Source organism: Triturus cristatus, chromosome 9, assembly GCF_964204655.1.
Source record: "Triturus cristatus chromosome 9, aTriCri1.1, whole genome shotgun sequence".
Taxonomy (NCBI): Eukaryota; Metazoa; Chordata; class Amphibia; order Caudata; family Salamandridae; genus Triturus; species Triturus cristatus.
In genome coordinates, this window is record NC_140592.1 from 1,231,129,741 (window position 1) to 1,231,147,289 (window position 17,549).

Sequence of the window (17,549 nt, forward strand, 5' to 3'; positions counted from 1 at the left end):
CCCAGCGCACACGCCTCCCATGTGTCCAGGTCCTGGAACCCTGGAACCGTTTTGAGGGCAGTGTGAATTGTGTGCCAGTAACTGTAGAGCGTCGGACAGTCCCAAAACATGTGCTTAAACGAGGCAGCAGGCTCCAGGCATCTAGGGCAACCAAACACACCGTTGGGGAAATATTTCTGCAACTTTTCGGGGGTTAGATACGCCCTGTGCAGGATATGCAACTGTATGTTCTTAAACCGATAGTTGCGGGACACTTATTTTGTGTATTCCAGAGCCCTGGTCCACTCCCTGTCATGTAGAGGCTGTTGGAAGTCATCTTCCCAGTGTTCCCGGAGGGTCGCTAACGTAGGACTCCGCAGGGTCCTCACCGCTCTGTAGATCCACGTGACAAGATGGCGACCCGACCCCATCTGCAGTATCGCATGGATGACCGGGTGTGTGGGGGGCTCCGTATCGATCCCCCTCCACTGCCTGCGACAGTCCATGAGAAGCTGTCTGTGCCGTAGGAATTGTCCCCCGGGAAGCTCGAAGTCCCCGACCAGTGCCTCGAAGGACTCCCCGGAGAACAGCATCCCCACCTCCGTTACCGCGTGATCCGTCCACACCCGCATCATTTGCTCTGTGTAGTACGCCCGGCCCCTAGGGAGCCCCACCAACGGCAGCAGTGGAGAGTACAGGGGAGTACCCCGGCTAAGTCAATGAACGCGCGCCAAGCAGGCGCGCGCCGTCATGACCTGAAGGGGCCGGGATAACGGCGGTGCTGCACCCGGCAGCAGCATGCGGTGGACAGCTGGGATCGGAATCCGCCCCGTCTCCGTGAGCAACTCCTCTTGTGCCCGGCCTGCCGTCCAACGCGACACCCACTGTAATTGGGCGGCAAGGAAATACGCCTCAAATGAGGGTGCCGCCAACCCGCCCTGGTCAAGGGGCAATTGTAGTTTCGCCAGGGCTATCCGCCGGCGGCCGTTGCCCCAAATGAGGGTCCCAAGCAGGGTATCCAACTCCCGGAACAGGGATCGCGGAGGAACCACCGGAAGATTGGAGAAGAGGTAAAGCAGGCGCGGGACCAGGATCATCTTCGCAACGGCTATCTTTCCCGGAACAGCCAAGTGGAGACCCTTCCAGAAATGGACCTGGGATCGGATGTTACCCATCAGTGCGCGGTAATTCCCCTCATAGATATCTTGCGGCGTATGATATAGCTTAATGCCGAGATATTGAACCGCTTGGGGACTCCACGAGACGTCAACGTCTCCTATTCGTGTCGGACCCTGGGGCACGACTTGTGTTAAGGGATAGACAGTGGACCTGGCCCAATTCACCCTAAGGCCTGTCACCTCTGCGAAATCATGCAGAATGCGTGATATAGGGGTCAAATCGATCGCGATGTCCCGGACATATATGAGTACGTCATCAGCGTACAGTGATACTGCATGGGTATAATCGCCTATCGGGATGCCCCACTCCTCACTCGCCCCGCGCAACAGGGTCGCCAGCGGCTCCAACGCGAATAGTAGGGGGGAGAGGGGACACCCCTGTCTGGTCCCGCGCCAGATCGGGAAGGAGTCCGAAATGAGAGGGCCTATGCGCACTCTGGAACTGGGCGAGGAGTAGCTGAGCCGAGTGTAGGCCAACAGTTTGGGTCCGACGCCCATGCGCAACAGGACCTGAAACAGGTAAGTGTGCGTCCATTGTTGAGAGGCCTCTGGAAGTAAGATATTCCAGAGGACCTTGTGTTCTGCTTTGTGCATAAAGCTTAGAGATTGGATTGTTGCTTAATTGAAGTCAGTGCTTTTATGGCTGGTCTGATATATCTAGAGCCATTCAGACAGCAGAAAAGGTGTCATGCAAAGTCCTAGGTCCGCTCAGGTCTGTGCGATGCTCTCCCTTTGAAGCCAAGGTAGGTGGTCTTGTGTTAGGCTAGGTGAGACCATATAACCACAAGGGCCAAGACAACCCTCAGCACAAGGTTGTGAAAGCTGCATATCTGGCAAAGGGCTCCCTTTGCAGCAAATTGGGGATCAATAGAGAGGTTGCTAGTCAATGTTATGCCCAGGTCTCACATTTTTGCAACCAACTCAGGAGGATACACCATGATGTTACAAAATTAGTACCAATTTGTCGATTACCTTGCGAACGGAGAGAGAAGTTATCGCAGATTAACCTTATGGCTGATTCTCGGTCTTGGCTGCAATCAAACAACTTCCTGATGAAGGTGCATGCCATGTGTGGGGCACTAACAGCTCTGAAACATGTCCACGATAACATAAATGGCGGGTTTGTGACCTTCTGGTTTTACGGATGAATACATATTAATAGTTGCCTATCACACAAATTTATTTTGCTGGTGTAGGTGTATTGGGATCAGAAATCATGGCTCTTAGGTGTCATTTAAAGAGGGTCTTAGTAGAAAGGTACCTCGTTGTCATGGGGGATAGCTCTCCAAAGAGGTTTTTTAAGATAATCTCTCCTTTTGTTCCTGATGCTGTCTTTGTCCTAAAATCTTTTGAATCATCGTAAGGACCAGATCATGAGGGTTTGAGAATGAGTTTGTTTCTTGGCACCCTTCCAAAATATTAAAATATACATGATACAATAAGTGGAAGGCATTTTGTGTCATAAGAATATGCGACCAACATGCTATGGCCCTACCTTGATCCTACAACTTGTGTCTGATATTGAATCCATCATCCGCATTGGGCCGATAATGGTCTGATAATATTTTTTGTATTATGGCTATTAAGTGGGATGATGTGACAACGCCTTCAGATGGAAGCCAGTTCCATTGCATCTCATTCTGGATGTACAGACATCAGTCTGCAAATGTATGACAAGCCCTTCTGTAGCTTGAGGTCGATCCAAGTGTCATTTGCGTACATGTCATGGTCGACTCATTGTTGCGGATGTGTTGGCCTCAAGCGACAGATGTTCATTATGTCCCAGGTACAAAATAGTTCTGATGTTCTAGTAAAAGGGTGGGGTCTCTGGTAAACACTGGCACAGATTGTTCACTGGGCTTACCCTCACCTCCTTCTCCACACCATGCAGCTACCGTCTCGTCGTTCTCTATCATACATAGCCATGCTTCTTGACGTCATACAACACCGCACCACACTTCCCTTTGACAACATACAACACACAGAACTACCTCTTCACCTCATTCAACAAACAGCACTTCCTTTCACCATCCTCCATCACACGTAGTCATACGTCTTGCCCTCATTCAACACTCTGAAGCACTTTCTTTTATTGTCATACAGCATAGCACTTCCTCTTGACCTCATCTAACACTCTGCAGCACTTCGTTTATTGTCCTATAGCACAGCAATTCCTCTTGACCTCATCCAACACTCTGCCACATTTCCTTTTACTGTCATGCAGCACAGCACTTCCTCTTCACCTCATCCAACACTCTGCAGCACTTCCTTTTATTGTCATACACCACAGCACTTCCTCTTGACCTCATCCAACACTCTGCAGCACTTCGTTTATTGTCCTATAGCACAGCAATTCCTCTTGACCTCATCCAACACTCTGCCACATTTCCTTTTCTGGTGATATAGCACAGCACTTCCTCTTGACCTCATCCAACACTCTGCAGCACTTCGTTTATTGTCCTATAGCACAGCACTTCCTCTTGACCTCATCCAACACTCTGCCGCACTTCCTTTTATGGTCCTATAGCACAGCACTTCCTCTTGACCTCATCCAACACCACATATCTTACCTTCTGATGATGAATAAACATTCCACAACCCTTCCTGTTGTCATCATCCAACAACACACAACCCTTCTTCTTGATCTCATTCATTAAAACTCAAATATTTCTCTCCCCCTCATCCTCTGTCTCTTAGCCTTTCCTCCAACAATGCATCTCATCTTTCACCACCAAATTCTACCTTTTTCCATCTAATTCTTTTAATTTCTCACTCTGCTTATCCTCCACTTCATAGTGCTTACTCTTCTCCTCGGCATCCTTTCCTCATACCTTCTCTTTTCTAGGGCCTCCCCATGTTCACCACTATGAAGTCCTTTGTCTTATATTTCCTTTCTCACTAATCCTTGACTTCACTGATGTAGTTGTGTCTGCCTAAAGTGTAGGGAAGCATTAGGTGGACTGAAAGTTCAGTATGAGATACATTATTGCATGGGCACTATTCACAAGGTTGGATTGCACCATCGGGAGGCAAACATGCAGAAAAAAATAGTAAACCGACTTCATGAACGAAATACAAAAATTTGGTAGAAGTGGTACATTAGTTGGAAGAGGTCAGAACCCTCTGAAGCGTGTGGTCGATGACTCCGTCTCGCCGTGAACCCCCAATTTGTCAGAAATATTTCACTATTGATAAATATATGCAAAGAAACTTTAACTATTCTGGCTCTGAAAGACCCTCTCCTGCCTGCCAAGGGGACTTGGCCTTCTTTAAAAGGCAGCTGATATTAAAAATGTTATTGGGTGAATGTTTCTTAGCAACTTTGGTTGTTTGCGATTGATGTTCATGCTTTGTGCTCTCAGAGTTCTCTTTGAAAAGGTGATGTTTACGACTGCTGTGCATATAACTCCTCCTTCTGCGTGACTCTTATGTTTATTCACTTGTACTTCATATAAGACATTCATTTCCGAGGGTCTCCAATCCAAATATGTTAACTTGCAAATATTTAATGATCAATGAACGTGTCTTTTATTTCTTTTGCAGAACAAGAAGTTGCTGTTCGGTAAAATGAAAGGCGGACAGAAGAGGCGAAAAAGGGTAATTGTGAATATTGATAGTTTTATATATACATTTGATTATGGCTACAGTCTGATGAGCTTGAGGATGTAAAATGTAGCAGGCACCAACTTGGAGGAGGAGATTGTGCTCGAAGTTTAACTGTTGACTTTGGAGCTGTGGGATCCGACCACTAAACGTAGGATTGCTCTTAAAAAACAATGTGGTCCTGAGCCAGTACCTCTCTTACACTCAGTTCCCTTATCTGTCAATAATGCGAACATTTATAATCGGGTATTAAGGTTTTCAGTTAAACCTGATTATAACTGATGAAACGCCACCAAAGAGAATATTTCCATTTCAGTAGAAAATCGGAAAAATATTTTGCTCCGCTGTTACTGCGCTGCAAACAGTATATCCGCAGCCCAAACCTCTAAGCTATTTTCTGTAATGGATGATCCCAGCACGACCCACTCAGGTCATGTTTAGCTACTTATTATGCTACGATGGCCCAATCTGCCCTTGTGACTATCTGCAAGGTCCCTGGACCCCAAGACCTACTTCACCCCTGCTTTGGAAGTCCAGCTCAATGCATATGTCCTCAGATGACTGCATACTGCTGTGTAGGGGCCAGCAGATTAGCAGCTGAACTCTGAGCAGTGTCTCAGTCCAGGGAAAGCAGGACTCCCATGGCGTCTTCCTCCTTCACTGAGACTGTCATGGAGTTTTCCTTTCTCAAAGCTCTGGTAACAAGTTTGTGGCAACAAAGACCACTGTGCTTACAAATACCTCCAGAATCAATGTCCCCCCATAAAACTGGTCACCCAGCACTCCTGCTCCTAGGGTTACATGATGATGTTCTGAAAAGCATGTCTATAGGAGCCACTATCTTCACATAGAGGGATCGGAGGCCATATCATGAATATCTTCAGTGCCCATCTGCAGACCCAGAAGGGGTTTATGTACCAGTCCTTCTGATATTGTGCTGCGTCTAGCACATACATTGACTCAGGGGTTAATTTGTGAAATAAAAAGTGGCGGGGCTCTCCTCAGGTGGCAGCGCTAACAGGAGAAATGTGCTGGGGCAAACTGCCTCCTAGCCAAAGCCCCGGCACTTCTTATTCTGGAGAGGGCTTAGCCTAATGGCTTGAGCTTCCGATTTCGGAGCTGGGGAACCGGTTCGAGTCTCGGCGTGACTCAACATCCTGTGATTCTGGGGAAAATCGCGTTTCTTCCAAATGAGTGTGTCCTTAAATGGTGCTATAAACGCCGGTGCTGAGGATTAGGTGCCGGTGCTGAGCACCGTAAAGCACCTGCTCAAATTAAGCACTGCATTGACCCAGAAAACCTAAAAATTAGTGTATGAGTTGTAGACGGTCCAGCTCAGAAGCATGAAGACCTGTTCACTACTCTGTTTCATAGTATTTGTCGCAGGCAGCACAATTTAAAGAAAAACAGGTGCATTGACCCGTTCTGATCCCGCACATTGAACTAGGACATGTTCATAGAACAACCCGAGGGTCACTGAGCCAAGCTTTCATTCCTATATCCTTCATTACATTTCAAAATGAAGCTTAAAACTTATGGCGCTGAGACAAGGCTTGACACTTAGTGACATTGCTGGTACAAACTCCTGTGACTGTATTTAATAGAAACATATTGACCTGAGCTTGTTCTTTACCTCAAGATGAAAAGTGCGATCGAGCAGTGCACGCTGCGCAGAACACAAAGTTAAAGTGCAGGAACACAGTAGTCCCTCAACGCTTTCAAATAAACAAATGCCTCCATGATTCATAAAAAGCAATGCTAAGATATCCTTGCAGTGGTTTTCAAATAAAGACAAAATCCGATAAAAAAAGACCCTTTCTTGGTGCGAACTGCACAGACAAGTGACCCAAGACATCCTGCAGATTCTAAAGTTTTTTACTACCTGAGCTGCGTCTTCATGCAGCACAAGACTTTGCTGTCACCAATGCTCTACAGCTAAGAGTGTGAATGTTAATACCCTTGCAGCCATATCCCTGTGACAAGCAGAGCAGAAACAGGCTCAGATGTGACTGTGAAAAGCTTTTCTTTGGTATCTCGAGACAAAAAACAGGGCTGTCTGATACTGGCTTGAAATAACAGGGCACCGAACACTGCTCACTATCTTATGTTCTAAGTTTGAAATCTTAATTCTGCTGATCTTTGCCATTTGACTAATGAACAGACCAGTAGGAAAGTGTTTTAAATGTCCACCAATAGTCTTTTGTCGACTACAATCTAATCTTAATGAGGTACAAACATATCTCCATCCAGGCACATGCTTGCTAGTGGGTGTGTTTGGACTGCTGAAAAGAGGGGTTTGAGTACTGAGAAATCAGACAGGCAATGAGGTGAAATAATAAAAAGATACTTGAAAGAGAAAATTCAAAAAAATGGTGCAAAGAAGGGAGTTAAAAGCAAGAAAGATGGGAGGAATATTTGCAATACAAATGAAGAAAAGGAAATAAAACAACATTTCTTTAAAAGTACTGGAAAAGCACCATCCCTGTGATTTCGTATGCAGCAAAAAAATGTAAATACTCAAAACCACCGATTTTCACACTTTTTGAAAACACTGAATAAACCCCATCAGAATCCACAACAAATAGAAACTGAAAACAGAACATGATATTCATAATCTAGGTAAATGCTTCAAAACCTTTATATTCCCAGACTTTACCACTGATATGTTGTCATTCCTCACTTGTGGCGTCAGCTCTGGCTGACTTTTATTTGTGTGTCAGATTCTCCAGAGTAGCATAGTTTCCTTCACAGTCTGCCCTTTGGTTACACTTCAGTTTGCTTGGAAGCCTGGTTACGTATTATTCTCTTTGATTACGCCTATACCTTTGTTGAACACTACAACCTTTAGTTACACACTACATCCCGTGGTTATGTATTAAAGTCTTTGGTTACTCACTATGCCCTTTGGTAGTCACTACACCATTTGGTTATGCACTACTCCCTTTGGTTATGCATCACACCCTTTGGATATTCTCTATTCTCCTGGGCTATGCACTGCATCCTTTGGTTACAAACTACACCCTTTCGTTATGCACTATATCCCTTGGTATGTACTGCACCCTTTGATTATGCACTGCTTCTTTCAGTTATGCACTACACTCTGGGTTATGCCTTACACTCTCTCGTTATGCACTACTGCCTTTGGATAACTACACACATTAAGTATGCACTACACCCTTTGGTTATACACTGGACACATGGTTATGCACTACATCCCTTGGTTTGCACAACTGCATTTGGCGTTGCACTAATTCCTTTCGTTCTGCACTACTCTAGTTACTTATTCACCACACCACACTGATCATTACCTGCACTCCTTGGGTAGTTTCTGCTCTCTACTTCCTTTGTTATACACAGCAGCATTCATTTGGCTATGCGCTACTGACCTTGGACACTGATCCTTCTGTTAAGTGGACACTGTAGCTAAGTTCCAGAAACCCCCCATACTACAAATAGGTCAGAGATAAGTAAACTAAGGAAGATCTTGAGCAGACAAACAAGGTATGAATTCAAATAATCAGTTACTATATATACATTCATTCACTTAGCTGGCCCGATAGTTGCTCTTTGAAGGGGCCATTAGTAAATGTTGTGACTTTATGCATCAAACCCCATTGAGATGTCGTCAAGTAAAGGGACATTCTGCAATCTATTACCAGGCAGCCATTATAAAACACAGGGACTGGAACCTAAAACCCAACCAGATGCCATCAAACAAAGGGGCAATAAGAAACCAGGCTTAATTGTAGCCATGTCCCATCTAAATTCAAATCTCCCAAATTACAACAGTTTTGGGGCCGACCATGCAACACTGAAGAACACCTGCTGGGGCCACAACTGACCGCGACAAACTCAAGGCCAAGCACACGTGGAAGAACCATACAAATTTACTAATTTAAGGCACTTACAGCCTCATTATGTGTGCCTGGGATTTCCGATGAGTTCAAACCATGCCGTTGCTGTTGTAAACAGATTATGGCACCAATGGCCTCTAAGGACAGTCGCGCTTACACCAATTCCAGCAACATGGAAAGCTGCTTGTCAGAGCCACTCTGATGTGGTTGGAAGTTATAGAGGGTCGGAGTGGGAACAGAAGGGCAGAGCCCCGATGGACGATCTGGACGACCCTCTGTCGGATGTGATAGACTGCCACTCTTGGAGAAAATGTAAAATCCTGCCTTTTTATAGGGTGGTTGTGCGTCCCTAAGGGAAAACTGATGGCACAGGGGAGGAGAACTGGGAAGGTTGGTGCTCCTGGTGGCCTGCATGTAGAGTACCAGATCCCTGTCCCTGCCGCTGGGCTCGGGGACCTAGCACTGTCTATACCCCAAACGTCAGGAGTGAGTAGACCCGTAAGGACCGAAACTGATGAGGGAACTGTCTGGCAAGGGTTGAAAGGACCAAAGAGTGCGCCGTAGCCTGGCTTCTCATGAAGTGAAACAGGATGGAACCAGATTGTTTGAGTGCATATCTCCGAAGAAGCCTGTAGATCTCATCCATGTGTTGTGGCAGAGCATCACACTTGCCCAGAATGGTTGTCCCCCCAAAAATGTTTGAGTCCGGACCGCTCCAAATTATATATTTGGCTGCATCCTGACCATCCTGACTAGAATGAGCTAAGGAAGATCTGAACACTCCCAGGCCACTAGCAAAATCTTGCTGGTAATTTCCCAGAAGGCATGCATATAACAGCCTAGTAGACAAGCAGCATTGATCAACCTTGAGGCTAGGCTTGCTGAAGAGAAGATTTGTTTACTGAATGCCTCAATCTTTTTCTGCTCCCTTTCTGGGAGGTTCGTGGAGAATGTATTAGGATTCACCCTGCTGGTGGATGCTTTGACCACCAAACTCCGAGGCATAGAGTGCTGTGTGAGAAAATCAGGGACGCCAAGTGCCGGTCAGTGGTATCTGGCCACCTGTCTGTTCAATGGTCAGGCGAACAAGATTAAGACCAAGTACCCAACAGGGTCACTTAGGGCTTCACTAAATGGCAGCAAGGACTTAGAAGAAGATGGCCCAGGCTGAAGAATTTTAATCTCAACAGACGGAAGTTCTAAATCCATGACCTCAGCAGAACTTCTGATAACTACGGCAAAGGAAGAATTCTCTTCCATTGGCAGCTTGAGTTGGGCAATCAACCCTGTATCAGGGGAAGTATCCAGCCTACTGGCCTCCTGTAAATCCGTGTATAGACTGGCATTATCATAATGTGTGGGTAAATCATCTCAAATTATCTCCACTGATGTCTCAAAATGTGGCAAATGTCAGAATCAGAACCGAAAAGCTGGTGGAGCAACTGAGGATGGCTCCATGGTAGCAGGAGTTTTTGTTTAAATCAGATTGTATAGGGATTAGGTATGGTAGAGTGGACTCGGAGTGTGATGTCAATTGGGTTTGGGGCGGATTCAGCTTGGACGCTGGGGTCACTCTGCAGAGGATCCACCTCCTGCGCCGGTATCGATGTAGCACCCGAGGATCTCAGATGGCACCGAGGGCAGATCCGCTGGCAGTAACATGACTGGAAGTCTCTGCAGATCTTTGAGGCTCGAAGGAGTGCCACAGGCTGCAGGAAGAGTTACAAGAAAACCACTCAGCATTGCCCCCCTATGCTGCAGCTTTGCTGATAGCCTGGTCAGACTGCCGCTTCGGGAGAATGTTCGATTGCAGCATCAAGGAAGGGTTCTGCACCTGAGCCTGTGTAATCCACACCCCCATGCATGGACAGTGAGTCGCTGTAGTTGGTCGCTTTCAATCTATCATCTGAAGTTATGGGTGTCATCCCTTTTTTGCCAGCCCTTTCAGGCTTTTTTGCATTTACTGGACCAACCATCTTCATTAAAGTCACCTGTTGTGGTTGATTTAAGTTTGCCACACATGTTCCATCGCAAACCATTTGTCATGTCACAGTGGGATCTTACTGTTCCTGATCTGCATCCGCTTTGAGTCAGTGCATAGCTGCTCGCCATGTCTTCTGACTCCCAAATCTGTTTTCTGCACTGCGATCGTCTCAGCTTGTCAGATGAGTGAGCGTACGCCGACACCACTTTCTTTCCAGACAAACTAGTGTTGAGGACCAGGGTGGGCTTTTTGCCAAAGTTGTGACTCCTGTTCACGTTGGGCATTCCATCGCCCTCTCATCATTCTTCCCTCAGCCTCACCCGTTGAAAGGGGAGGAGAGACTTCATTGACTGGAGCCCAAAAGAGCCCTAAGCCGTGCATCGATCACACCAAGGACCATCGGGGGGATGATCAGCTCTCTGTGGGGTTCTCTGGGGCTAAGAAAGGTACGGAGCTGCAGGAAAGGACTTTCTCAAAATGGATAGTCCTTGCATTAAAACCTGCCATGCATTGGACAAAAACCAGCCTCCGGAAGGATGAGGGCCCCTTCCACCAGGGCCAAGGCTGCTACCACTGTATTGGCCTGCAGAGTGCCTGTTCTTGAGACCTGCCAGGCTGCGCCAGTGCGCACATTCACGAAGCACTACTGCCTTGACAGCTACGCCCGATGGGAAGGGCATTTGGCCAGTTCGGTCGTGCAGGACTTTTTGCTCTGAGCCCTCTCCACTGACTCCCACCTGGTCCTGCTTTGGTATCTGTTCTAAAGGCGAGGAATTTGCAGTTCGAAGTATCCATTACTTACCTTCAGTAACGCTCTTTGTGCTGTACATTCTACCTACTGCAGAGTCCTCATTGCCCTCCCCCCCTCCCCTTTCTGTGGACCGGTCTCCTTTTACCATTTAAAAAGGTCCCAAATTATCCTCTGTACATTGTTACCTTCAGTTGTTTTGTGCCCCGTGTCCAACAGCATGGAAAGAGTCCAGCAAGAAACTGACGTCAGTGCTCACGGGTGCCCTTATATGCAGCTCCGCTCTGTCACTTCTGGAGTGGAACAAAGTCAACGCAGAGCTGCGCAGCACGCAGGAGCACGGCTTTAAAAACATCTGGATCACCTCTGGTGCCCGAGGATGTTCTAAAGGTGAGGAATCTGCAGTTAGATAGAGTATCCACCAGAAAGAGCATTACTGAAGGGAAGTAACTTGCTTGTCGAAGGTAAACCAAAACATTTTTATTCCAATCGGTGCCCATTGTCAAAACAATGTACTACCCCCAAAATGAACATAATAAAAAACGACATAACAGGAAATGTGTAATGTAGTCCTGCATGACCAGCTTGGATTTCCGGTGACATTTAAAAACTGCTTTGCCCTCAGCCTTGTGGTTTTTAATGTCTCCAGAACCCCTTTGTGGCTTTCTTGGCCATATTGTACGGTGACCCATTGTTTATCCAGCATGTGTTTGTGGTCTATACTTCAACCAGGCCAGCAATAGCAAAAGATGAGTTTAAAAACCACTTTCTTTCTACATTAGTAATAAAGTTACCCAAGATATCAAAAAAACACAATTGTTTGTAATTTTATTATGTGTCGATATGTGGTAACCGATCTGGTGTCGACAATAATGTGGTCTGCTACATAAAACCTCAAATATGAGTTTTAAAAATCTGCGATCAAAACACGCGGTAGACATCATCAGAGAAATGGAAATTCTAGGTGCCTTGTAGTCGAGGATCGTTGGTGAGTCAGAAGTGAGTAAGGAGCAATTCTTTCGTTTCCTTTTCCCTGAATGACCCTTTAAGACGGGGATGCATTCCTGTGTAATAATCTGACATAGATGGCAGAATCCTGCCATCTAGTGGCCAAAAAATGTGTTTTATATTCCTTGAACATTTACAGGCACATGCATCAAGAAAAGCTTTTGCGAGTCCTTAACTGCGATCATTAAGGAATCGCAATTAAGGACTCTCAAAAGCCTATGCATGTAGGTATCGCTATTAAAATAGAGATTCCTAAACATTCCTCAATTGAGACTCACAAATTGCGAGTCGCAATTAAGGAATGGCTTCCCATTCATTCCTGTGGGCCTACAGACCCATAGGAATGAATGGGAGATTGCATGCGCAATTTGCGAGTACCAATAGGTACTTACAAATTACACATGCAATTTCAAGGGTTCAAGGGTGTCCAAAGGACACCCTGTTGCACCCCTGACATTGCTCTGTGCACACATTTTGCGCACACAAAGGCATGTGTGTGTGTAACCTACAACTTTGAAAAATGCACTTTAATGCATTTTTCAAAGTTTTTGCAAATTACCATCAAGTTCAACTTCATGGTAATTTGCGCCCCCTAGTAGCGAAATCGCCATTTTAAAGTGGTTCTTGCATTGCATTTAAGGAATCGCAAAATGCTATTCCTTAAAATCACAATTTGAGAAATCGCAATTAATTGCGAAATCTCAAATTGCAAGTGCCTTGAACCATGATGCATCGCAAATGCACTTTTTGGTGGGCGTAAATGGCTGATTTTTGCGATTCACACCGTTTGCACTCGCAAAAATGGTTGATGCATGTACCTGATAGTGTATTCGGCTGAAATCTGGAGTAATTTTATTTCTATTACTTAAGGTGCTTTACTGATTTATATGGCTCCAAACCTAATAATAGTAAACTTTTATTGAATAGTTATTACAACCTTTACGATATATCAAACTGCTCAAGTCGTAAGCAGTATAAACAGGATCCAAAATGTAAATGTGATTAAAAGGCTTATTAAGCATTATTTTAGTTTTACTAGATGTAAATTAAAAATAAAAACTAATGGATGGTTCGCCGCCCTGTAGCAAGTTTAGGAAACAAAAACAATGTTAATGACAGCTCGTTAGGTATCTAGCTTCACAACTGATGTGTTAAAATATCAAAGACTTAATTATAAAAGAGAGTATTAATTTGAAGTTACTGAAATCCTAAATAGGGCTATTATTACTATTTAAAGTGACAGTCACACAGTGGACATTAGCTGCCAACAAATCTGAACACCCAGAGAAATGAAAGTATGCCCCAGGTATCCGGCAACTTTCAAGGGTTCTGACTTGTATCTGTGGTTAAGAGAGGAAATCTTAATTTTGAATAAACTCATAGAAATCATCTATGTTACTTATTTGTTGCTAAATATATCGAATGTAGACATCACTTGTTTACGCAAAACTCTTTAAAATAATGAGTCCATTGATTTTAATTCTTCCTTCTTAGTCAGATCAGATTTTTCATATCATTTTTGATCATCTGTCACATACTAATAATTATAGGGCCATATGTATCAAAATCCTCTTTTGCTATTCTCAAATAGCGATTTTTTGCGAATCGCTAATTGAGAATCGCAAAATGCCATGTATGTAGGATTTGCAATACATTTTGCGAATCCTACATATTCCTTAATCGCGAATCTCAAATTGCGATTTGCAATTAAGGAATACCTCCCCATTCATTCCTATGAGCCTCGAGGCCCATAGGAATGAATGGGAAGACATTCTCAATTTGCGATTAGCAATTAGAGAATCGCAAATTGAGAATACAATTTCAAGGGTGTCAAAAGGACACCCTGTTGTACCCCTGAAATAAGCATGGATGCACATGTGGCGCACATACATGCCCATTCACATTGCACTTTGAAAATGCAAAAAAGTGCATTTTTCAAAGATATCGCAAATTACAACCAACTTGAAGTTGGTGGTAATTTGCAATTCCTTAAGGCCAAATCGCACTTTTTGGGTGCTTCTTACATTGCATTTAAGGAATCGCAAAATTTGCGATTCCTTAAATGCAATCGCAAAATAAGGAATAGCAAATTATGTGATTCCTTATTTTGTACGCAGATTTGCCTTCATACATACCACTTAGCAAAATTGAGATCGCAAACGCCGAAATTCTGTGAATTTCGGCGTTTGCAATCACAATTTTGCTTGATACATGTGGTCCAAAGTTCTTAAAATAATCCATTGTTTCTTTGTCTGCCAGTGTCGATATAACACTTCAAATAATTTCCAGTCTTATCTAAGCTAAATAATTGAATTACATTATCCGTAGGTTCATCTTTTGTAAAGAGGATGTCCATTTAATGTTGAATGTCTTTCTACATTTTGGGAATTGTAAACAATTTTATGCTTAACATTTTTGGCAGTATGGGACCTCCAAGGCTAAATGAATGGGAGTCGGATGAGGGGCCATGTGGAATATTTTTTATCCACATTTTATTTATTTTACCAGGAGGGTAAAGCAGCCACTGGGTTTATTTTAACTCCTGTCTAGGCAGGGGCTGGTAGAAAGGATCCATGGACACAGTGATGGAGAAAGAAAATGGGCACATGCTACTTTCAGATTGCATGCATCAATGCTGGAAGTCACAATTAAAAACACAATGAAACCCATGGAACTCTTTGACTTTGTGCTACAGAGTTTGAAGGTGTTTTGGCTTTTTCTGGATTTCAAAATGTCCTAAATTCTTATGTGGAGCCACGTGGGGCCGATAAGTCCCTCCGAATGCCCAATGGGGCTGATACCAAGATTATCATTAGACCAACAACACAGTTCTGTCTGTTTTTATACTTGTTGATGGTCCCTACATCTCCCTTCCTGTCTTCGCTTTGCTGGCTCTGGTATTGTGATACTTGTTGACGGCCCCTAGATCTTGCTTCGCTTCTTTACGTCTTCGCTTTGCCGGATTTAGGGCCAGATGTGTCAAAGGGTTTTACCCATTCTGTGTCTATGGAAAAATGCGTTCGTACATATGGCCCTTGGTGTTGTGGTTTAACAGTATTTTTGTTTGCATTTAGAGCACTAACCCATACCTCCAAGGACAGCGGCTCGACACCGTGGTAGCAAAGAAGTCAGCGCCGCATTTTTCAGAGGAGGAGAAAGACAAGGAGTAAGATGGACCTTGGCTGTTGGCAGCACCTGCAGTCCCCTCGGCAAGCTCCCCATAGCGCCTGCATAGACCCCTGATTGCACCCCCTGGTGGAGACAGCTGCATCTATTATTTATGAAGTTGTGACTGGAACGAATCACTGTTCACACCATCATGTTGTCATAGTCAATAAAATCTAGTTTGTTTCTGTTTGAAGTTCTTTTTTCATTGTCTCACTACAGTGCTGGTTTCAGATTTTGGAGCACAGGTTCTCTGCCACCTTGTAGATTTGTATGTATGAGAACTTGTAGAGTGCGGACGTGGCCCTAGAAGCAATGGAGACCTGTACATGAGCACCACCGCCACAAAGAAACGGTGTGCTTGTAGGGAAGTTAGGCCAAGATTTACAAAGGTTTTGTGTTACTTTTTTAATGCAAACCCAACCTTTTTGGGGATTTCCAAAATAACGCCGTTTAGCGTTACTTCGCGTTAAGAGGGCGTTGCATGGGGGTTTCCATGCAACCACCCATGCTTTGTGACACAAAATCCTTCTAGTAACATTAGTAGACAGGGTTTTGCGTAAAAGAATAACGCTACTGGAAAACAGGCATTAAAAGGATAAATGCTTTCATTTCTCCTTTCTTTTCCACCTTGCGTGTGTGTGCTGCACCATGCAGCGCACATACAAAGTAGGAAAAGTTTTAAAACTTGTCTAGTCGTAGTATTTTGTACTGGAAGAAAACCTTTCGAGTACAAAACCTTTGCTAGACTCACGCACACACCCTTGCACTATGGCACCAAGGTGTGTGTGTAGCGCTCGGCAGCTTGATTGTGTGCTGGAGCTAGGACGAGGGGAGGAGAGTGGTATATTTCTGTAGATATGGCGCTATCCTCCTCTCTCGCTGTCACACAACGCAGTGCAGTACCTTTGGGTGGACACCTTTGTAAATCTGGGCTTTAGTCTCTTCATTTCATGCCTTAGGTCAACACTATTTAAAATTGCCTTTAAAAATGCAATACAGATTGGTAAATTGGTCCGTAAACGTCAACTTTTTTTAAAGTCGCACATGTTTTTTGGCACATTTCGTTTTGAAAACAGACAAGTTGCACGACAGTGTAGCAAAAGTGTCTACAAACTTCCTCAGTTTTCTTCAAGTTGAACATTTTTTTGGGTACATTGTTTGCTTTCTAAATAGTCACGATCTTGCTTCTTTTGTTCTGCATGTCTGCCTATAATAAAGGATCATTCTGGGAACATTATAGATAGCCACAAACTGCTACATTTTACATACATTTGTACACATTTGTATACTGGAACCACTGTCAGTAATGCAGAGTGAGCATACAGCTCACTTATTACCTTAGAGCGCTCATTCTAACTGTATAGGCTTTGCGTTAATGAACCATATATACTATTTTGAACATCTTATGCCTATGGATGCATATGTTGCCCTAGCAGAATAGCATCAATCATGTTAGCCACACCAGGGAAGTGTAAACTGGCAGCCAAGAGGTTCGTGCTGCAGGGGGGTGGACATGCACAGGCACTACCGGTGGCATAACGAAACTTGAGGGGGGGGGGTCATGAAAAGTACATGACCCCCCTCGTATCCAGGCCAGGGGCCTGCCACCCGTGCAGACTGCCAGAGGGGGCCCCTGGTGCTGTGGGACCCCCGCACTGCAGGGGCTGAGGGGGCAATGTTACACCACTGGGCACTTCCGAGGAGCACAGGTGTGTTACCTTATCTATTGATGTACTTGTTTCTATTTCACTATAGACTAAAAAAGAGGCACACAAGGGTTTTACCTGCATTCCTTACACAAGGAGGAACATGGACCACAAACAACCACATACACTGGAGTGGTGCAGCAGGAACCCCAAGCATACAGCCAGCTCATTCCTAATCCCTACCTTCACCCGCCAGGCAGTGGCGTAACGAAAGCTCAGGGGGACCCCCTGCAAGGTACATGGAGGGGCCCCCACTCCGGATTTAATCCGGAGCTCTAAAACCTTAGTACTGGGCTGAGGGGGCCCCCAGCAGCTCGGGCC

The 17,549-nt window shown here is 44.9% G+C and overlaps 1 protein-coding gene across 2 annotated transcripts in view; it reads left to right on the plus strand.

Annotated features, from left to right (window-relative positions):
• Positions 1-15,711, plus strand: part of SCG5 (secretogranin V) — a 61,946-nt gene extending 46,235 nt beyond the window's left edge. Inside the window, exons 5-6 of one of the 2 annotated variants that reach the window (XM_085628100.1) lie at positions 4,701-4,760; positions 15,429-15,711. In XM_085628100.1, the coding sequence (XP_085484226.1) occupies positions 4,701-4,760; positions 15,429-15,524 (156 nt within the window). In that variant the 3' untranslated portion in view covers positions 15,525-15,711. The remainder of the gene's footprint in view (positions 1-4,700; positions 4,761-15,428) is intronic. The other variant, XM_085628099.1, reaches the window with a different exon arrangement.
• Positions 15,712-17,549: the final 1,838 nt, after the last annotated feature.